The sequence below is a fragment of the Patella vulgata genome, chromosome 2 (assembly GCF_932274485.2).
Source record: "Patella vulgata chromosome 2, xgPatVulg1.2, whole genome shotgun sequence".
Taxonomy (NCBI): Eukaryota; Metazoa; Mollusca; class Gastropoda; family Patellidae; genus Patella; species Patella vulgata.
The window spans coordinates 56,839,566-56,863,960 of NC_065880.2; the positions used below are offsets into that span (position 1 = coordinate 56,839,566).

Genomic DNA, 24,395 nt, shown 5'->3' on the forward strand with positions numbered 1-24,395 from the left:
TAATATTTACCAATAGTTTAAACATAATTACTAACTACTTATTTAAATAAAGATTTTCAAACTGTTATCTTAAAATCATTTTTGATCAAATAGCCAAGACACATCTATACCCTTGAGTTTAAAAGTAGTGAAATTTAAGGAGAATTTCCCAGATATATTTCAGTGAATAAAACTACGGTAGTTACTTCTTTGTGAAAGGTTGTTAAAGGGCTCTTGCGTCAGTCATATTTGCCAGTCTTCACAGATCCACCGTAAAATTTTCTGGCTGGAGAACTTAACTGCCGTCAGTCAACTTCCACGACAAAAATGTAGAATTTCAAAGAATTTTACCATGAACCTATCCAAGATCTTTGGAATATAATAAACGTATATTATAAGTTTCATTAAAATGAAATTAAAATTCTGACCTCAAATAAAAGTGAATGGATTTCTGGACGGATGAACATGGACGACAAAATAATAAGTCCATGCGAAAATGTGGGAGTATATTTTATAAATATTCCTGCTAGTATTTAATCTAATTTTTTATTACCTCTAGGAATCCAATAGGACCCTGTAAAGGATATTCCTTTAAAAATCTCTCCTCGTCCAAAAACTTGCCAGCTCTGCCATTGACTGGTGGAAGATATAATCCATAATTTAATGAATCTCGTAGATCCTGCAATAAAAAAAACATGTAATTTACGAAACAACAATTACTAAAACATAGCATTGCCAGGCCGGATACGCCCACATTTTCGAGAGATGGATAGAGAACAAGCTAAAAAGAAAGTTATTTTTCCTACAATCAAGGGCCATAATTCAGGAAATTACAATTCGATATGCGCAAATATCGAGAGGAACCGAGATCTTTGTGTTATAAACTTACATTTCAAGTTTCAACAAAATTGGATAAAAATTGTGACCTCTATAGGATCCACAACCTTGATATACCATATTTTTACGCTATTTGAGAACGAAAGGGCGGCCATTTTGTCTGTCAGTTTTGGGTCAATTTTCACGAAATCGTGACCTCTATAGGGTCCACAAGCTAAAAACGTGATTTTTCGTACAAACAGGGGCCATAATCCATGAAGTTTCGATCCGATACATGCCAATATCGAAAGCAGCCGAGATCTTTTGGAGATAAACCTATATTTCAAGTTTCGTCAAAATCGGATAAGAATTGTGACCTGTAGAGTGTCCACAAACAATTGTGGACGTCCGGACGGACAGAGGTGACGACAATATATAAAAAAAAATACATCCACCAGCAATAATTTCAAGAGCAGCAAGACCATCATTATTATGCAGTGATGTATTTTAAATCACAGCAAGTTAAGAAAGAAAAACATTAAGTTAAGAAAGAAAAACATTAAAGTACACATAAGATGGACTTGGGAACTTTTCGCTACGTGTAGCCAATGGTTACTATATCCACTTTACGGCAAGTTCACACCAATCTGATAGAAATTAATTCAGCTATCTTCACCCAAAGTCGCAAAAATAGACCTCCGGTAAAAACGACTTTGCCAATTATCGAAAACACTCTTAATCCCCTCAGATGCCTGTGACGTCACAGTGACCGAATGCATATTCGGAATATTTATTCCTTAATTACCTATATACAGTCGGCGTGTGTATTCATTAACGCCTGACTGATTCCTTAATCCCCATATCAAATAAAACAATTGACTACGTGTACCATCGTGTACAGTCCAAACGATTCGAGATACATTTTTGTCAGAAGAGTATGGTGGTTCTAATTTCCCTGAGTAAAAGAGTACAGGAGTAAAAAGATGTGGTCATGCAAAACGTATCATAAAAGTCAAACATGATTGAAACACGATTTGTAAATGACTATCCGTTATCAGAGTAGCCAACTGTATCTCGTTTTCTAGTAGCCATCGTACGGTGCCTTTCTTTCTGAAATAGACCGTACAAATGAAGTATGAAAAAATATCTCAATAAGAATGCTGATTAGATAATTATATTTTTCTACGCCGGCCAGATCAAAGACATCACACTAGGTGGAACGTGTGCGTAATACCCCACGAACGAACTAATCCTAACACTTTAATTGTATAATATAATTAAGTTTTACTCATCAGTTGTTTATAATTATTATTTACCCATTAATCAATTATCTTTGCTCACCGACGTTTTTGTAATAAAGTAGCCTCGTATTACTTGTTGATTTAATTGACTTGATATGAAATCTGAATATAAATTATTTGATAGATAAACGTTTGTGATAAGATAAGGTTATAATGTTTAACATCGTTTAACTTTTTTTATAATAAAGGTATTTTACAATTACATTGACAGTATAATCACTCACCAAACGGCATCAGGAACTCCACGTATGATCAAGTGTAATTGATATTCATGTCCATAAATCCCGTTGCAATTTTCACGTGAAAGTTTAACCTCATTTACTACGCCCGTAGTGCATGGAACCGTACATGGTAGTAAGATTCCCAGCGTTGATTCGCTGAGAAATGAGGGCGATCTATTGTTATACATAGTCATCGGAAAATTCCATATTCGCTAAGAATTTTAAAAGTTGTAGTTTGTGTATAGAAATGGTTATTATCATTATAGCTAATAATAAATATATCGACCAATGACTGGCACCATTTGTATTTCTGTACTTATAGAGAATAGTTTGTGATATCAAGTATTACAGGGTATCCAAATTACCGGTAAATGCGTTAATTGCTTGGGTCATCTTCATTTGACACGTGGCCTATTTAAAAAAAGGCAGCTTAAATGGATCTATGGCATGATACGGCATTTTAAATTCACTCTAAAATATTCCAATCACAAATGTCTAATCTATAACAATGTAAGATAATTAGGCCAGTCACGTGGTAATTGGACCGTCACTAGACGCTTGTCAACTGGTGGTGTGTATTGATAGTGCTATATTGTACACACAGTGAGATATTGTATAGATAATGTATACTATGTGTAGTGCCTATGACGTAACCAGCCAATCAACCGGATTGAGGTCGTAATTCAAAAATGAAAAGCATTTTGGTGTGTCGGATGCGTAAATGTTAACAGCAGAATTAATTTTAATCAGATTGGTGTGAACTTGCCGTAAAGTGGATATAGTAACCATTGGCTATACGTACATGATTTTTTGTCTTATGTGGTCTTTAAGAGCTCTGACCTGAGAGCATTTTCAAGGTTTGTGAATACCTCTCACAGTGTTTCATTTAATTAAACCTAATCCTACTCAAACACTGCTGGACAGACGGAAGATTCCTGTAACAATTTATGACTGGTTAAAGATACATTATGGGAGATAAGATAAAGAGCTGGCAGTTGTGACTATAATAGTTAAAAACTAGATAATGTAAAGGCAATTTGCTGAAAATTTCAGTCAAATTGATCCACTATGAACCGAGAATTAAGCGACTTAAATTTCGGCCTAGCCTTGATCATCATTACTAAAGTCTGTACGATAAAAAACATAGTCTCGATCATCATTTCATGATTAAATTATGAATGGAAGTTGAGCAGCAAATGGGATCATAATCCAGTAAATATCGCAGGCTAGCGATGCCATCGAGAGTTGATTATGGTCTTGATAAGTTAATTAATGTCTAATTAATAATTTAGATAACATTTCAGGCCTAAAGAAAGACCTGCAATTGGCAGATTTAACTCTTGCATAATGTATGTTTAAGAGTCGGGTTAACAACCAATCCATTATAGCGTAACAAATCAATTCAATCAGGTTTAACCAGAGCTCTAAAATAAGTTACTGTAAACGAGTATAATGGCAAGCTTGATATACCAGATGATATACACTATTTGTGTACGAGGGGTGGCCAATTTGTCCGGCAGTTTTGGCCCCATTTTCACAAAATTCGAACTCAATAAACATTACGGTGTAACAGTGATATATTCAAATGTTTTTTTCTAAATCTGATAATAATTGTGACCTCTGGAGGAACAACATGCTAAAAAAATGATATTTCATACAATCAGGGGCCATAATTCAGGAAGTTACTATCCGATATGCCCGAATATCGAAAGGAACAGATCAAAATTGTGACCTCTAGAGGGTCCACAACTTTGATATACCAGATGTTTACACTAATTGTGTACGAGGGGCGGCCATTCCGTCAGGCAGTTTTGATCTGATTTTCACGAAATTAGATCTCAACCAAATTACGGTGTAACAGTGATATATTTAAACTTTTTTTTAAATCGGATAATAATTTTGACATCTAGAGGGACCTCAAGCTAGAAATGCGATTTTTCGTACAATCAGGGGCCATAATTCAGGAAGTTACTATCCGATATGTGCGAATATCAAAAGGAACTAAGATCTTTGGGTTATAAACTTACATTTAAAGTTTCATCAAAATCAGAAGAAAATTGTGACCTCAAGAGGGTTCACAACCTTGATATACCATATTTTTACGCTATTTGAGAACGAGGGGCGGCCATTTTGTCTGTCAGTTTTGGGCGAGATTTTCACGAAATTCGAACTCAACCATCCTTGGGGTGTAACAGAGATATACTAAAACGTTTTTTTTAAATCGGATAAAAATTATGACCTCTATAGGGTCCACAAGCTAAAAACGTGATTTTTCAAACAATCGGAGGCCATAATTTAGGAAGTTACGATCCGATATGCACGAATAGTAAAAGGAACTGAAATCTTTGAGTTATAAACTTACATTTCAAGTTTCAACAAAATCGGATAAAAATTGTGACCTCTATAGGGTCCACAAGCTAAAAACGTGATTTTTCGGTCCGATACATGCCAATATCGAAAGCAACCAAAATCTTTTGGCTATAAATCTATATTTCAAGTTTCGTCAAAATCCTATAAGACATGTGACCTGTAGAGTGTCCACAAACAATTGTGGACGGACGGACAGGGGCGACGACAATATACGTCCACATGAAAATGTGGGCGTATAAAAACTAAGTCATAACCATTGTGATGGGGAAACACAAAAGTTATTCAACAGAGAAATTTCAAATTAGCAAAAGGCACAAATACTATTATAATATGATGACTTGTTTACCAAATTTCATAAAAATATCTTGAGCAGTTTATGAGATATGCTCCTGAACCTAACATAGTAACAAAATGAGATATGCTCCTGAACCTAACATAGTAACAAAATGACAATCGCCTTAAAAGATAATGTCAATCCAAGGTTCATCTTCTTTCAACAATATACCATGCAAGAACTGTCAAAAATCCAGCTGGAGATTCTATAATGCAAACTGAAACAATTTTGTAATCTAAGTCAATTACTAAAAAATCATCAGAAATACACAAAATAGTGCAAAAAATTATTTTGACCTACAGGTGTGGTGGGTGTTGTACACCACACAAAGGTATGTTTTGTTGCTTTGAAACACCTCATACCGCTTCCTTTTCAGGAAGTGCACACTGCAGTTTGATTCTGTGCTTCTCAGATTCAGTGTACTGTCGACGATTGAGTGGGAGTCTCGCAGTTTAAGTGGCAGGCGAGTATTTATCCTCTTTTCAAAATACCAGTACCTACTTACACATGAAAATCTCAATCTTTGTGGAGACAACACAAGTTTATAGAAATTATTATCCATATCAACAAACATAATACAATTCAATCATCTTTCACACATAAAATACATTCAGCTCCGTTTTCTTGCAAAAAATCAACACTTCACTTATAAAATCTTTGATTTCACTGGGATCAACAAGATGGTAACTAAAGTGTTTTGTGTAGAGATATGCGAAATCACTTCTAGTTCTACCACCAAATCAACTCACAAAATTATTAACAAATATTGACAGTTTATCTGTATTTCACACTACAAACTAGAAGGAAATTTATGTTCTTCTGGCAAGGGCTCCACAAACAATGTTAGAAGTCAAAAACTGTTGAAATTTAAATCTAATTTTAGATTAATTGCTTGAAATATAAATCTTATGTCAATGGTATTTGAATGTGTAGTTTAAACAATTCTTGTAGGATTAATTCACAGCTACGTATATGTGGCATGTTGGCCAACTGTGATATAATGACTATTTGCCGAACTTCAAATCCTGTTTAAAAGGAAATACACCCACAAACTATAGCCATTGACAGCTGCTTATCCAAAAGGAGAACATTAATGTTGACCAAACTTGATAAGGATCCTTTTAAGAAATCTGATCTCTATTGTGTTTACAAGTTTCTCTGGACACAATATATCTCTATAACATAACGTCCTAGAAGTAGAATGCTGAAAATCAATGTGTATGCTTCCCATCAAATTTGAAAATCAATAGGGTTCATCACCTGGCTGAAAACTTTAGGGTTCATCTTCTCACAGTCCAAATGATTCATATAAAATCTGATAAAAATCCATTAACAAGCAGTTGCCATGCAAGATACACTAACATTTTGCAATAGATGAACAGAGAACCAGCTAAAAAAAAAAGCGATTTTTCGTACCATCAAGTCCCATAATCCAGGAAGTTAGGGTCCGATAGGCACATGTATCGAAAGGAATCCAGATCTTTGGGATATAAACATATATTTTGAGTTTCATCAAAATCGGATAAAAATTGTGACCTCTAGTGTTACATGTACATATACTATTCAAAAAAAGTAGGGGATATTTGATTTTGGGGGCATAATACTAAAATATGCAAATGACTACGAAAAAAGTCACTATAGAACCTAACAGAAGAAACATTTCCAGTTACATGTGACGCCCAAACGCACCAATAGCTACCGCATGGATTGCAGGTGATGCTTGGGATCATCATGGGGGTCCAACCCAAGATTTGCACGACTCTGACTTTGAATGTTACAGTCATTGTGGCATTGAATTCCAGGGTGGAAACATCAGTTTAATTGTTTTAGTGACCAGAAAACAAATTTTGATATGCGTCGGCTTACCCAAAATGAAAGGTTACGTGCCCTTGGCATGCTACAGATCGGCACAACACAGGCGGTTGTGGCGCGACGATGAATGTTTCTCAGTCTGTCATAAGCAGGCTATGGTCCAGATACCGTGATACACAATCTGTACAGGACAGACCACGCTCAGGTCGACCAAGGGCGACAACTCAAGCCCAGGATCGATTTATCCGTACCTTGGCCTTGAGAAATCGTGTCATCACAGCAAATCAGATCAGCGCTCGTCTTCAAACAGACACTGGTGTGAGAGTGAGTGGCCAGACGATTCGGAATCAACTGCATAGGGGTCACCTTCGCGCCCGACGTCCTCGCGTGATCCCTTGTTTGAGAGATCATCACATTCAGGCAAGACGTCGTTGGTGTAGGGATCGTCAACACTGGGATAATCGACGCTGGAGCAATGTGATGTTTTCAGATGAGTCAAGGTTCACTGTTGATTTTTTGGACAGACGTAGGAGGGTGTGGCGTCGTCGAAACGAGCGCTTCCAAGACGTTAACGTCATCAGACATGATCGATTTGGGGGTGGTTCTGTTATGGTGTGGGGAGGCATCACTGTTGCTGGAAGAATGGCTTTACATGTTGTTGCAGGGCGTGTTACAGGCCAGTACTACCGGGACAACATCTTGGCAGTCCATGTTGTGCCGTTCGCACGACGTCATGGCCGCCGTTTCATCTTCCAGGATGACAACGCAAGATGTCACAGGGCCAGGATCGTTACAGGTTACCTCCAACTACAGAACATCACCACATTACCTTGGCCAGCACTGAGTCCCGACCTCTCCCCCATCGAGCATGTCTGGGACATGCTTGGACAGAGGTTACGTCAACGTCAACAACGTCTTGCCAATGTCCAAGAACTTGCTGCTGCGTTGCAACAGGAATGGGACAATCTGGACCAAAATGACCTTAGACGTCTCATTAGGAGTATGCCACGTCGGATCAATGCTTGTTTGGCAAACAGAGGAGGATTTACCCGTTACTGACTTGGTTGTGATGCTGTGGTAACTTTGCTGTTTGACCCCGGGTATCATTTTACCCTTATAATGGTCAGTCTGTGCCTTACTTAGTCTAACGATCATTTGGAATAAATCGATGAATGTGAACTTCATTTCATTTTGTCATTTGTTTCTTCGTCAGTTTCATTAGGTGACTTTAATAACACTTAAAAATCAAATATCCCCTACTTTTTTTGAATAGTATATTTTTTACAATATATGCGTGCGGGGAGCAGCTTTTCTGTCAGGCAGTTTGGGCCCAATTTTCACGAAATTTGAACATAGCCGTCACTATGGTGCAACAGTGATATATTCGAAGCTTTTTTAAAATCGGATAAAAATTGTGACCTCTAGAGGGACCACAAGCAAAAAACAGGATTTTTTGTACAATCAGGGGCCATAATCCAGGAAATTGTGGTCTGAAATGCACGAATATTGAACGGAACTGAGATCTTTAGGATATAAACATATATTTTAAGTTTCAGCAAAACTGGACAAAAATTGTGACCTCTAGAGTGTCCACAAGCCAGAAACTTCATTTTTCGAACAATCAGAGAATGACTTAAAAAAAAAAAAAGAAAGCAATTTTTTGTACAATCAGGAAATTAGGGTCTGATAGGCGCAAATATTGAAAGGAGCCCAGATCTTTGGGATGTAAACATATATTTTAAGTTTCATCAAAATCGGATAAAAATTGTGACCTCTAGAGGGTTTACAACCTTGGCATGTGGAGCGGTCTTTTTGTTGGGCAGTTTCGTTTCGATTTTCCTGAACTCAACCTTCCTTATGGTGTAACGTTGATATAAGCTAAAAATGTGATTTTTAGTACAATCAGCGGCCATAACCCAGGAAGTTATGGTCTGATATGTAGGAATATCGAAAGGAACCGAGATCTTATGAGTTATAAACATATATTTCAAGTTTGATCAAAAAAAGGTAACTACTGTGACCTCTAGAGTGTCCACAAGCTAAAAACGTGATTTTTCGTACAATCAGGGACCATAATCCATGCCAATATCGAAAGGAACCTATACGAGGTGCACCTATTTTTTATTACGTACGAATTTGAATATTTTGTTGACATGTGATTCTTAATTGTGGTTTGAAGACGCCTGCTTGAATAACAATAAGAGTTATGCCCCTTTATTTTCGGGAAAAAATGTTCAACAAAGAAAATTTTGAAATTCCATCACTGGTCCACATGAAAATGTGGGTGTATAAAAAATTATGACCTCTAGAGGGTGCACAAGCCAAAACCATGATTTTTTGTACAACGGGCCATAATCCAGGAGGCAGGAAGTTACAGTTCAATATGTGCGAATATCGAAGGGAACTGAGATATTTGGGATATAAACATATATATATACTCTTCAAAAAAAGTAGGGGATATTCAGAAACAATACAAAACTGCAGAAATGCACTGCTGTTTTTATTAGAGGTAACCAGTGTATGTAGTTCATATGGGCAGCTTATCTGACGGCCCCATTTCACTCGCAAAGAGACACACCGTCAAAAGTGAAAATGGATGTTTTTGATTTTTGTCTTAATAATATTAATGAGTAATTGCTCCACCAATCCTCAGACATTCAGTAATTCATCGTGGCATGCTCCTAATCAACCGTCCAATCACGATTTGGGGCAATCTGACCCACTCCTCTTGCAGTGCCACGCTAAACTGTAAATCTTATGCAAGAACCGATAGAAAAGCAAACATGGATAGATAAACCAGCATGCGGCAGTTTTCATCAACCCTTCCTTGAAGTGTGAAATTTGACAATGAACCCCTCCCACTATGGCGCTATTGCGTGTCGCATGTACAGCTCAGTGGTTCTGTTGGGGCGATAAGTTCTTCATCTGTGAACATACTCTCAAAGCATGTTAAAATGTCCATGGCTATTTATCATATCGCAACCTGCATAGGTATTTGCATTTCAATATCCCCTACTTTTTTTTAAGAGTATATTATAAGTTTCATCAGAATAAAAATTGTGACCTCTAGAGGGTTCACAACCTTCATATTACATACTTTTACACTATTTGTGTACTGAGAGCCCATGGCAATGTAAATGTAGTGTTTGTTGTTTATAAGTCCTGTTAAGGTATAGCTCTTGCAACCCGTTTTCTCATGGTAGCTGGTTTTGTCTAAATTGCTCTTTTTCAGTAGAATTTTCTGTATCTACCCACTATTATTGCAAGTATATGCATTTACAATTGCTCTGTACTGATATGGAAGAAAATTCAGAGTGCAATCTTTGTCAGACAAGCTGTCACTTTTTCCCCCGATGTTATATTGAAATTTTAAATAGTATTATAATGTGGTTATTGTAATTTATTAACATTAATGACAAGAAATCAGCAGTTTTACTTACCTTTGAGAATGCTGCTAGAACCCGTTGTTTGGCCTGCCATACTGTATCATCTAACTCAAACTGAAGACATTTCTACAAATATCAATACCTCATGAAATTAAACTATATCAGACTTAAATTTTAAAAATAAAGATTACCAAGAAATGTGTACACAGGACATGGTTTCCGTCCCATCCAAACGACTATACATTGTCCCTTTTCAGGCCCTGTCCCTTTTCAGGCCCTCCGTCCTACACCATTGACAAGGGGGAACCACGCCGGAAAATCTCGTTGAAGTTTCTCGGCCAACACTGAGATCAAACACAGGACCTCCAGGTTAACAAGGTAACGTCTTACTCCCTAAGCCACTGCGTCTCCCACCAGGCTAATGAAGACGTCATGCAGTGTGCAATTAGTGAAATTTTGTGTCATAGAGGTGCTACAACCTACTCTTATTTCAAATCACCTCCAGTTTAATAAAATACATTGCATAATTTTCAAAATACACCAACAAATAAAAAAGTTCTCTCTTGAAAATTTAACCTCTTTATTTCCATTTTCGACAAAGTCTGACACAAAAAAAGCTTTTACGACGTGTTGAGAGAAACCAATGAAAGCAGAGTGAATAAAGTTTGACAACCACGTGTGCAAGGAAAACAAAGCGCGAACAAGGGCCTTAAACATAGGCCTGAAATGTTTTCTAAAGTATTAATTAGACATTAATTAACTTATGCAGACCATAATCAACTCTTGATGTCAACGCTAGCCTGCGATATTTATTGGATTATGATCCGATTTGCTGCTGAACACGCATTCATGATTTAATCATGAAATGGATAATCGAGACTATGTTTTTTTATCGTACCGACGATGATCGAGGCTAGGTCAAAATTTCAATCGCTTAATTCTCAGTTCATAGCAGATCAATTTGACTGAAATTTTCAGCAAATTGCCTTTACATTATCTAGTTTTTAACTATTATAGTGAGAACTGCCAGCTCTTTATCTAATATCTCATAATGTATCTTTACCTCTAAAACTATAAGACATTTAACAGAAGTTTGATAGGCTTCTTTAATTCCTTAGCCTAAAAAATTCTTAAAAATTTCTAACTGAGCAGATGATAAATTTTTTGTTATAAGAGGATTCACAAGATTATAAAAGATAGGTTGCCAGGCAACAAAACATACGCCCACAGCAGCTAAATCGTCCGGGGAGTCAACAAGAGTTGTCACATATTTTTATATCAAAATTCATTGAAAATCAATATACTTGTTTGTCTCAAGACTTTAAACTCTGTGTATCAATCTGAAGTCAATCGGATGATAACTTTAGCCTCTAGAGCGTCACAAGATTTTTCAAAGTGATCAAGGGCCATAACTTTGGCAGTAATTATCAAAAATCATTGAAAATCAATATAATTCTTCGTCTCATGACCTCAAACACTGTGTATCAATTTAAAGTCAATTGGATATTAACTTTATCCCAGTGATGGGATTTTGCCCGTATATTCCGGACTTGTCCGAATCTTTTTTCCAAACGCCCAAATTGTCCGACCCGGAATATGCCCAATCGGACATCAAGACACGGTGAATAATATTCAAAATTCCGAAATTAATATAGTTTACTGAGTGTATAACTACCACTCAACCAGATTATCGTCGATAATACGCTGGATTGATTAGGTAATTAAGTGATCAACGTATTTATTGTGTTATACGGTCTATAAACCTACCTTGATTAACTACTTAATCTGCCTTGATTGACTGACTTAATCCTTTGTCAGACAATTCATCAATCTAATCTTAAACGGAAGCCATTGTTTCCCCTTTTTCGGACTATTCATCAATCCATTATAATTTTAATCTTCGTTTGTTAACCTCGTGGTTTCTACATTGGACATTTTAATCGCATTGATGTGAGCCGACAATATGTATAAACTAGTCATAGAAGTCACATATTGTAAGAGTATATAACGCCCAGATCAATAGACATTTCTAGCACGCTTTTACAGCACTCGGGAAACCTCGGCAGATTCTGTTACTCTACATCTAGCTTCGGCTGCATGACGGTAAGTGATATGTACCTACGAACTTGCCGGTTTTAGAAAGAAGTTATCAAAATTGCGTCGTTCGAAGTGTGTTTAGAATTTTCAGAGCAAAGTTGTCCTTGTTTGAAGAAAATCTGATTAGGTACATATAACTTACCGTCATACAGCGGGGCTGTTTGTAGAGTAACGGAATCTGCCGAGGTTTGCCGAGTGCTATCCCGGTATTAGAAATCTCGCGAGACGCGTGAAATTATGAAATGAATACATGACTAAATTCACGCTTCTAATGTCGAAGAAAAGATTTTATTTTGATGGCATATTCTCGGATTTACGATCATATTTTGAATGGGGTTTATGTTTTTAAATAAAGAAATAAGTAACCTAGGCAATGTTGACGAATATGTTGATTGAAATAGTGTAAGTACTTAATTGTTTTAGACGATAGCGCGTGCTAGCGATTATTTAGCGGATGGTGTCATTCCTCGGGATATCATATTCTTACCCTCTGTACATAAGTCGTAACGGAGTTTAAGACGAATGCCGGACTTCTGCTGAAAAATGTAGCGACTTATGACCCGAAAATACGGTAAATTTGGAGGAATTTGAAACAGTACAGATCGGCAGCAGTCGGCACGCTTTCATTCTATCGTATTACGAATTTTGTAGGAATATTACTGACATAAATTTGAATACCGTACGGGAATTTCATATGAAAAATAACGAGGTGCACTTATTTTTATATTCTGGACGAATTTGAATATTTTGTTTACACGTGATTTTCGTGTGTGGTCTAAAAACTGCCATTTTAAATAACGATAAGAGTTATGTCCCTTTATTTTCGGTAAAAATGTCCGACAAGATAAATTTTGAAATCCCATCACTGCTTTATCCTATAGAGCATTTACAAGATTTTTTGAAGTGATCAAGGGCCATAAATCTGGCAGTAATCATCAACCAGCAGCTGCCAGGCAGAATACGCCCACATTTTCCAGAGATGGATAGAGAACAAGCTAACAAGAAAGTGATTTTTCCTACAATCAAGGGCCATAATTCAGGAAATTACAATTCGATATGCGCAAATATCGAAAGGAACTGAATGAACTGCAGTCGTCCTCAGGGTGTAACGGTGATATAATAATACGTTTTTTTAAATCGGATAAAAATTATGACCTCTATAGGATCCACAAGCTAAAATGCAATTTTTCGTACAATCAGGGGCCATAATTCAGGAAGTTACGGTCCGATATGTGCGAATATCGAAAGGAACCAAGATCTTTGGGTTATAAACTTATATTTCAAGTTTCAACAAAATCGGATAAAAATTGTGACCTCTATAGGGTCCACAACCTTGATATAACATATTCCTATGCTATTCCAGAACGAACGGCGGCCATTTTGTCTGTCAATTTTGGTCCGATTTTCACGAAATTCAAACTCAGTCGTCCTTAGGGTGTAACGGTGATATAATAATACATTTTTTTAAATCGGATAAAAATTATGACCTCTATAGGGTCCACAAGCTAAAAACACGATTTTGCGTACAATCAGGGGCCATAATTCAGGAAATTACGGTCCGATATGCGCGAATATCGAAAGGAACCGAGATCTTTGGGTTATAAACTTACATTTCAAGTTTCAACAAAATCGGATAAAAATTGTGACCTCTATAGGGTCCACAACCTTGATATTCGAATTCAGTCGTCCCTAGGGTGTAACGGTGATATAATAATACGTTTTTTTAAATCGGGTAAAAATTATGACTTCTATAGGGTCCACAAGCTAAAAACGTGATTTTTCGTACAATCAGGGGCCATAATTCAGGAAGTTACGGTCCGATATGCACGAATATCGAAAGGAACCAAGATCTTTGGGTTATAAACTTACATTTCAAGTTTCAACAAAATCGGATAAAAATTGTGACCCTATAGGGTCCACAACCTTGATATACCATATTCTTACGCTATTTGTGAACGAATGGCGGCCATTTTGTCTGTCAATTTTGGGCCGATTTTCACGAAATTCGAACTCAGTCATCCTTAGGGTGTAACAGTGACATAATAGACCGTTTTTTTAAATCGGATAAAAATTATGACTTCTATAGGGTCCACAAGCTAAAAACGTGATTTTTCGTAAAATCAGGGGCCATAATTCAGGAAGTTAATGTCCGATATGCGCAAATATCGAAAAGAACTGAGATCTTTGGGTTATAAACTTACATTTCAAGTTTCAACAAAATCGGATCAAAATTGTGACCTCTATAGGGTCCACAAGCTAAAAACGTGATTTTTCGTACAAACAGGGGCCATAATCCATTAAGTTTCGATCCGATACATGCCAATATCGAAAGCAGCCGAGATCTTTTGGGGATACACCTATATTTCAAGTTTCGTCGAAATCGGATAAGAATTGTGACCTGTAGAGAGTCCACAAACAATTGTGGACGTCCGGACGTCCGGACGGACAGGGGCGACGGCATAAAAATCGCTGAAAATAAATAGACTTCTACGTCTCATGAACTTAAACACTGTGTATAAATTTAAACTAAATCGGATATTAACTCTAGCCTCTAGAGTGTCCACATGATTTTTTCAAAGTGATCAAGGGCAATAACTCTGGAAGTAATTATCAAAAATCGCTGAAATTCAATAGGCTTCTTCGTCTCATGAAGTTAAACACTGTGTATAAATTTAAAGTCAATCAGATATTAACTTTAACCTCTAAAGCGTCCACAAGACTTTTTGATGTGATAAAGGGCCATAACTCTGGCAGTAATTATCGGAAATCAATGAAAATCAATAGGCTTCTTTGTCTCATGACCTTAAACACTGTGTATAAATGTAAAGTCAATCGGATATTAACTTTGACCTCTAGAGCGTCCACAAGATTTTTTGAAGTGATCAAGGGCCATAACTCTGGAAGTAATTATCAGAAATTGCTGAAAATCAATAGGATTCTTCGTCTCATGACCTTAAACACTGTGTATAAATTTAAAGTCAATCGGATATTAGAGCGTCCACAGATTTTTTGAAGTGATCAAGGGCCATTACTCTGGCAGTAATTATCGGAAATTGCTGTAAATCAATAGGCTTCTTCGTCTCATGACCTTAAACACTGTGTATAAATTTAAAGTCAATCGGATATTAACTTAAGCCTCTAGAGCGTCCACAAGACTTTTTGAAGTGATAAAGGGCCATAACTCTGGCAGTAATTATCGGAAATCACTGAAAATCAATAGGCTTCTTCGTCTCATGACCTTAAACACTGTGTATAAATTTAAAGTCAATCGGATATTTACTTTAGCCTCTAGAGCGTCCACAAGCAATTGTGGACGCAGGACCGACGGACGGACGGGGGCGACGACAATATACAACCACATTTCAATGTGGGCATATAAAAATGACTAAGGCCATGGACAATAACTTTGGAAATTATCAGAAATCACAGCCTTCTTCATCTTACTAATGTAAACAACAGAAAAAAATGTAAACAGATCAGATGAGAAATATATAGTCTGTAGAGTTTTCACTAGAAATTGTGGTCAACAGATGGAAGAGACTGCAACATATGTCCACATTGAAATTTGGGCATGTAACAAAATGAAAACAACAAATAGATGTTTATCTTATTCTGGTAAGATAATTGAGGTTAATCGTACAGGTACTTATTTTGTAATCGTTTTGATTTATTATCATTAATCTAAGCATATTCAATTTTAGGGAAGGAATATGAGACAGTTTCGCCTTGAATATGGAAGAAAGAAGGATCTGTGTACCAGACACAAGGAGTGATGAAGAATAGTAGTATAAGAAGAATTATTACCTGTATTTTGAGTTCTGGTATAGCTATCCTAATATATACTGTGCCAGACTGATTCTCTGACATAAATGAGGTATCCGCAGGTGCAGGCATTATGTATTATATACTCCATATATAGTCACGCATAAAATAAATATATATCCACACATATCCTTTATACACAAAATAATCCATTAACACAGATCACAGTTAATTACATCTGAAAAAAAACAATAATAAAATTTAAAATGTTTTCTATTTTTGAATATTACATACAGAAATCAAACATGAGCAGTTGAATAATAAGTAAAAATTAAAGTAGCTAAGTCTCTAACTCAATATCATCCAAAGTCTTCGACATTGAAAACACAAATTATTTGTCAGTTTAAATCAACATTGATAGTGTGATCTTAGTGAGAATAGATGGGCTTCTGATATCCAATTTTTAAGACAAAATAAACATTTTATCATCGGTACATGATGTACCATAATGCATTTCTGCTGCATTTGTAACAAGAGACTCGAAGACCAAGGCAAGACATATTCCACGAATTATGTCAAACGGTGACGCCATAGACTGGAATAAGCAGACGCTAGAAATTGCCATTCGATTGAGACTTCTGGCGTATTTTGCCGAACATAACTGATTACAGTAAAAACAAAAACGATTGAATGTAAATCAGTTTATATAAATTCATATTACATTATTATATTCGTTGCAACCCATTTGTGTCAATTTCTAGGTTCTAAGTATTAGTGTTTTGGCTCCTTTAAAAGTTTAACTTATATCACTTAGAGAAATCAAAACTGATCTGTCAAAAAATGAACTAAAAATTGGAAGTCCAACTGATCTATACACCGTTAAAAGAAAACAAAATAGATTCACCAAATAATAGCAAAAACTCAAAGTTTGCTTCCATCTTGTTTTTCACTTTCATTTACATAACTTAACAATTTGTAAAGGTGAAATCAAGAGGTATTATTCATATTGTATGAAGAGGAAACTTACATAGTTTTATCTTCATTAGTAAATAAACACAATCACTAAACGATTAAAATAACTTATTTGTCATAAAAAATAATGGCAAGTTGTATACATTTATATGTCACAAATAAACCTATGTGAAAAGTTAAAAGAGGGTTAATTGTTCTTTCGATCCTCAACCAAAAATAAACATAACACACTAAAAACAACCTGGGAACCTCAAATTAGAAACCAACCAAACACTGAGCCATAGGAAAGTAAACATAACACTTAGTTCTGGAACTGATCACAAATTTGATGTTTAAGACTTAAAACTAAAAGTGATGGATCTGCTATTTAAAGAACAATGGAAAATTTGTGTTTAAATTATTCAATTGTTTGATTTTACATGAGAAGGAGTAAGATCATGTTTTCTTGATTTCTTCCCTCAGATCAAGAGCCATAATTAAATAACGATATCCAAGTGACCCAGTTGCTTTGAGTGGTCACTGTACCCTATTCCTCATAATCTCTAACCTATATATTAACAAAACAAAGATTGCCAATCAACTAATCATGGATGATAACTTCAATGTGGTCAAGGGCATTGACTCCTACAGTAAGATACTAAGAATCAGAAATTGTTGAAGGGTAAAAAATGGAAATTGTTGAAAATCTAGGCTTTTTGTCAAATGAACATAACGTCATAAGTTAAAATACAGTATACAAATTTCAAGTCAATCACATTGATACTTTGCCGACTGTTGAGAGACCACAATATGACCTTATTTCAATGTGAAGATATAAAAAAGAGCGCATTCATAGAACAAGCTTTATTTTTGTTCCACAGCCTAACTAATAAACTTTGAAATCTTCAAAGAAAATCAATTCTCATAATAAAAGTCAATATATACAAATATAAACTCTCAATCTATGAACAACTATCTCATCTTTCAAATATCTGTCTGACTTTGAGAAAACCATAAACTGGTAAGAAAGCCATCTATGTTTTTTTTTACTGTTTAACAGTGAACAAGGAAACTATTCATCAAAATAACATGGCAATACCCAGCCACGTACATGATTTAAACCATTTCAACATGGCTATTTGTTCTCTCTGAAGACTTCAATATTTGTGCAATACTCCAATGTCAAAAAGATATTTCAGAAGCATCAGAATTTATGTCAAGTGTATTTTAGGCCTGATACAGTCTGTAAGTTTCCAGTAAGTAATTTGTTTAAACAATCCACTCTACCAGGTCACACAAAGCATTACATGATATATTACCAGGATTCATTTCAACACACATTTTGTTATCAGCAACATTTAACTAAGACATACATTAAAAATGAATTCTTATCACACAAGTTCTTTCCTAATTAAAACCAAATTTTCTGAGATAGCAAATAATTCGAGAGACCTCTGTGGCACATGATAATAATGATAAAAGACTATTAGTACAGGATCAATAACTTGACAATCTTAGAGTAGACCAGCGGCTGCCAGGCAGGATACGCCCACATTTTGCAAGAGATGGATAGAGAACAAGCTCCACAAAAAGCGATCTTTCGAACAATCATTATCAAGGGCCATAATTCAGGAAGTGAGGATCCGATATGCGCGAATATCGCCAGGAACCAAGATCTTTGGGTTATAAAGATATATTTCAAGTTTCATCAAAATCGGATCAAAATTGTGACTTCTAGAGGGTACACAACCTTGATATACCATGTATTTACACTATTTGCGTACGAGGGATGGCCATTTTGTCCGGCAGTTTTGGTCCTATTTTCACGAAATTTAAATTCATCCAACATTACGGTGTAACGGTAATATATTGGAATGTTTTTGTAAATCAGATAATAATTGTGACCTCTAGAGGGACCACAAAGCTAAAAACACGATTTTGGGTACAATCAGGGACCATAATTTAGTAAGTTACGATCCGCTATGAGCAAATATTGAAAGCAACCAAGATCTTTGGGTCATAAACATGCATTTCAAGTTTCATCAAAATCGGATCAAAATTGTGACCTCTAGAGGGTCCACAACCTTGATATACCAGATGTTTACACTATTTTCGTACGGGGGGCGGGCATTTTGTCTGGCAGTTTTGGTCCGATTTTCATGAAATTAGAACTCAACCAACAATATGGTGTAACGGTGATACATTCGAACCACATGCTTTGGGTTATAAACTTACATTTCAAATATCAACAAAATCAGATAAAAATTGTAACCTTTATATGGTCCACAAGCTAAAAACATGATTTTTCGTACAATCAGGGGCCATAATCCATGAAGTTACGGTCCGATACATGCCAATATCGAAAGGAACCGAGATCTTAGGGAGATAAACTTATATTTCAAGTTTCGTTGAAATGGAATAAAAATTGTGACCTGTAGAGTGTCCACAAACAATTGTGGACGGACGGACAGACAGGGGTGACGACAATATACATATAAAAAGTTTACATTCATTTTCTTTGTCTTAAAGAGTGGATCAATTTGTCTGAAATTTTCAGTAAATTCCCTTAAAGATGGGTTCTAACGTACAAACTAGGTGATTTAATGGTATATATGGACTAAAAACATATTCAAACTAATTAATTTGTCATAATTATGCTTCAAATCCTTCTCAAACATTGTAATTGCGAAGGAATGCCCTGCTATTAAAATTCGATCAAACCAGGTCATGTTTACGTCACGTCTTGGAAGTCACAGGAAAATTCATTGCATACATAAGACGATGTTGTCTTTAATCGCTTACTATTTATTACAAATATCAAATCCTAATTAAATTCTCGGATTATCCACTACCTGCGTCTTTTTCCGTCATTTTTATCTTAGAAAGTGTTGTACGTCTATTTCTTCATAATGTTTATCAACTTGTACATCAAGCGCTCAATGTTCGCGTGTGACCTTTGACATCACCCGTGCAGAAATTCTTAATCGTCGGGCTGTTCATTTGGGGAACATTTCATTTTTGACCTATATACGCTCTGTGAGTGTTTTTCAGGGAATCCAGTATTTTTCTAGTAAGATTGGATATCTCTTCTTTCCATATATACCAAAATTGCCATACTTTTATTGGAAATAACCACCCGATAAATACTTTTCTGGGAACCCATCTTTAACATTATCTAGTTTTAACTATTATAGTGAGAACTGCCAGCTCTTTACCCAATCTCCGATAATGTATCTGTAAGAAACCCTAATCAAATGAAATTAGACGGGTTCGGTAACAAGCAATAAACTGGTACCCTTACCCATCAAGTAATACAAATCTGAGATAACACATCACTTTTCTTATATTTTTTAATCCCATTTTTACACTGTACTAACTAATAAAAAAATCCCCAGCAAAACAAGGTTCCTATAATATTCTAACAACCATAACAGGTAATGTTGTTATACATTCTTTCAATATGAATTAATAACCATAGGTATCCACAATCTGACAACTTACAAATTGAATAGGAACATAACAAGATGGCAGTCTGTTGTAGCTAACTTTCAAACAATTGTATCCAAGTTTGTGACATGAATATTCGTAATATTATCCTCACTTCCTGACTAAAGGTAACATTTTACAAGTAAACTACATGCTATGCACAATAAGTTAAAAGTCCACATGTACCTGCCACATGTTGAAATATATTTTAACAGCTTTATGTTAGTCCTAGTTAGTTTTATATTTATTTTTAAGTGGTATTTAGTATTGAGCTGTGTGTGCAACTTTAATAAGTAAACTAAACAAATGGTATGACGCAATACCAAGTGATATATCTGTTTTATTAAGATGAGGGAGATTTAAGTCTAAAAAACAGTCCAAACTCAAGAATAATAATTTTTATTAGTGTTATCATGGTTCGTAGCCAATAGTCTTTTAATGTAAAACCTATCTAAACTAAACTGAAGGTAGCTCACAGGGACCAAAAATAACTGGCACATTCACATAAATTGGACTGCCAAAACAAATACAGTCTTAAAACGACAAAATGCATGAATGAATATATTGAACAAAATGGTGAAATAAAACCATTGATCAGCAAATAATTGTGATTATTTGAAATGGATCAAGAACCTTTATAGGTCTGGGTGGACTATTCTGATTCATCTTTGAACCCCAATTTTGGAACTAATGGGCAGCCAGTATTTATAAAAGTTTTATTTCCAACTTGCTATAATCTAGTCATAAAAGTTTTATTTACAATTTACTATAATCAAATTATAAAAGTTTTATTTCCCACTTAATCTAATTATACAAGTTTTAAAGATCTTGAAGAAGTACAATAAAGGCTGGCTGGCTATATAAACCCAATAGAGAAGTGGTATCTGGTGTCCAAGAAAGAGTAAGCATACCTTGCCGCATGCATGACACCCAACACAACTTACCCAATACTAAGTTATAGCTAAGTTTAGCCAGCGACAGTTTCAGAAGCCAAAACTATAGTGTACAATGTGTACAATAAACCTAGTCCCACCTAGGCGTATATACAAAAGTTTGTTAAGTACATGAACTCCTGATGTGAACAATAACCTCCCTTTTTTCAGGTTGTTTTGAAATATGTAAGCATCATTCCTATACAGTATAGTTAAAAGTGTGAGGTTGTTCTAACCAGATGAAGAGAAATGTGAACACTTGCTGATGTCAATATAAGTTTACATAAAGCTCTATGTCCACCAATTATCATGTTCACCGTTTTAATATCAATTAGACTATTATTGAACTTGACAAATCCATACTTCTGAGACAATTTGATCAAAAATAGAAAGAAATAATGACTGAAGACAAACAAATCAGAAGAGCAATAGGAAATCAATATTAACTGATGAATGGTGATAATTGAAAACATCCTGTTAGTAATAGCATTGATAGATAATAATTTACATACTGTGTGATACTAATGAAGTAGAACAATAAAAATATGTACCTTGTACATCATCAAATGAAATGAAATCAAATGGGGTTTAACGTCCTACTGTTCTGCTCCTAACCTGGGCTAATGAAGACGGGCATACGCCATACAGTGTGCTATGAGGGAAATTTTGCCCGGACAGCGGCACTACGGCCTACTCTTATATCGAATTCCAACTGCCAAGGGATCTTTTATGTGCACGCCAATGTGTACACGGGACCTCGGTTTTTTGTTCCATCCGAACGACTAGACAGCTTTCCTTGTCAGCCCCTCCGTCCTGCATCACTGACAAGGGGAAACCACGTCGGAAAATCTGGATGAACTTTCTCGGCCAATGCAGGGATCGAACACCTCCAGGCTAGCGAGCCAGCGTCCTACTTGTACATCATCAAGCAATTCTTGATGTAGTGACCTGAATCTATGTAATAAATAGATACTTTTTCTGAAACCAATTTTCATTTTTAGTAATTCTCAGACATTGTTGCTCAACCATAAAGCTCATTTGATTTTTAAATTCTTAACAATATATTTCAAAGTCATTTGCTCACTTTGATTGTTTGATCTCTATTTACTAGATGTCAAAGTTTGAACTTTTTACAATTTTCTATGATTTTGTAATATGCCACAATGATAATTAATTCATCATTACATCTAATCGTCCCTTTTATTAGTCGTACATAGAAATATATATCATCATAAAAATACCTGACACTGGAGAAAAACATGTTATTGTGACGTTCATATTTCCCATATGATCAATCACTCAGTATACATACTTTGTACCATTCTTTGACAAGAAATATTTAAGAAATATCATAAAAACATTTTGAACTACTAAATTTAATAGGGATACAATAATACAAAGTTTACAAAGAACGGATTCATTTTAGTTACATCCTGGAAAAATGTGACACTCATATTCAAATACAATCATCCACTGGTAATTTTACCAGGCACGTTCAACTCTTTTGTAGAAAAAGCAAAATTAAAAGCTAAAATGATGTAAATCTAGAACCAAAAATATGAAAGTTATTTACCAAGTCATCTTAAATCAAAAGAATGTAGTCAAGGCAGCCATTTTCATCATTGATTACTTATAGTTTGTTCAGTGAGATATGTTTGACAAATTTTCTGTGATGCAAGTAACAATAAATACGCTTGTGATCAACAAGACAATCTATAGCCTCACTATTAACCAGCCTCACTGTACAGAATCATCCTGCTCTCCTTGTAGCATACAGGAATTTTCCAAGCTTGGATCATTGACAGATTTTAAAACAATGTAAATACATGTGAATGATGACAACTGCTAGACTTATTGGACTAGGCCAATGAATGGAGGAGGGAAAAAATTGTACCAGTCGAATGTCGTCCCCATTCTTTTAAGCTGAAAGGTTAGGACAGAAATAGATGGTAAAAGATGTAGATGTGTATGATATGTTCAAACTGTGCAGACTTAATGCAACTTAAATCTTTGATGTCTCTCATCTGAAGTAAAAACCAGTTGAATATTTTAAAAAATATAATCGCATCTCCTTAGTCATTCCGAAAAAGTTCTTGAGCAACATTTAGTCCACTTATACTCAAAGGATGACAAAGAATCAAAAACAACTTGACTGAAGAAACTAGTACCGAACGTCAATAACATATAGGTCTAATGTCCGTTAGCTGGTTACCCCAAGTAAACATATGGCCGAGTTAGTCACATGAGGTATATATTCTTCTTTTTAATAAACTCCTTTTTTTTTTATTGTAGACATGTATATTTATGATAGATAAAATATCTTGGCTGTACAGTCCAAATCACTTGAACTTATTCATTATATAACAATATTTCTCTGTAATACAACGTTAAAACATTAAAATAAGATAAAATAAACAATACCCTCATTACTAGAACTTAACCTTTACCTATTTAATAATAAATTTCAGACTTTTCAATACTTGTTCCACTTATATAACATTATTGTATTGTTATTATGACAGTATTGGTTTGATAGAAGTAGATATTACATACATTATTAAATATTATATAGTTGTTAAACTTGTTAGTACCTATCAAAGTACTTCAGATTTAAGATTGTAGTACTAGTAAATCCATGAAAGCTTAAACTAAACTATTTCAAGAAAGTCCCCTTTTCATTGGCTAAGAGCTAACATTTGTACTAAGATTTTAACCCTCAAGCAATGAAAAGGCTGCATCCTTAAAATATTCTTATTTAAGTTTTCATGAATAAGGCCCTTGTATATAACATATCTACACAATAGATATCATTAATAACATTACAAACCATAAAAACACTAACAAATTGATAATACTCAAAATTTACATAAATTAAAATCATACTTACCAAGGCTTCCACTTTTCACTGTTGGTCATTTTTAAGTGTTACTTACATTGATGCTAACAAA

The 24,395-nt window shown here is 35.2% G+C and overlaps 1 protein-coding gene across 3 annotated transcripts in view; it reads right to left on the minus strand.

Moving 5' to 3' along the window:
- Positions 1 to 24,395, minus strand: part of LOC126811147 (protein shank) — a 140,723-nt gene that overhangs the window by 78,613 nt on the left and 37,715 nt on the right. For 2 of the 3 annotated variants that reach the window (XM_050536636.2, XM_050536631.2), the window contains exons 1-4: positions 23,021 to 23,236; positions 16,121 to 16,316; positions 10,274 to 10,345; positions 533 to 658 (exon numbers count right to left, since the gene is read on the minus strand). In XM_050536636.2, coding sequence (XP_050392593.1) covers positions 533 to 658; positions 10,274 to 10,345; positions 16,121 to 16,210 — 288 coding nt within the window. In that variant the 5' untranslated portion in view covers positions 16,211 to 16,316; positions 23,021 to 23,236. Of the gene's footprint in view, positions 1 to 532; positions 659 to 10,273; positions 10,346 to 16,120; positions 16,317 to 23,020; positions 23,237 to 24,395 lie in introns of those variants that run through there. The other variant, XM_050536634.2, reaches the window with a different exon arrangement.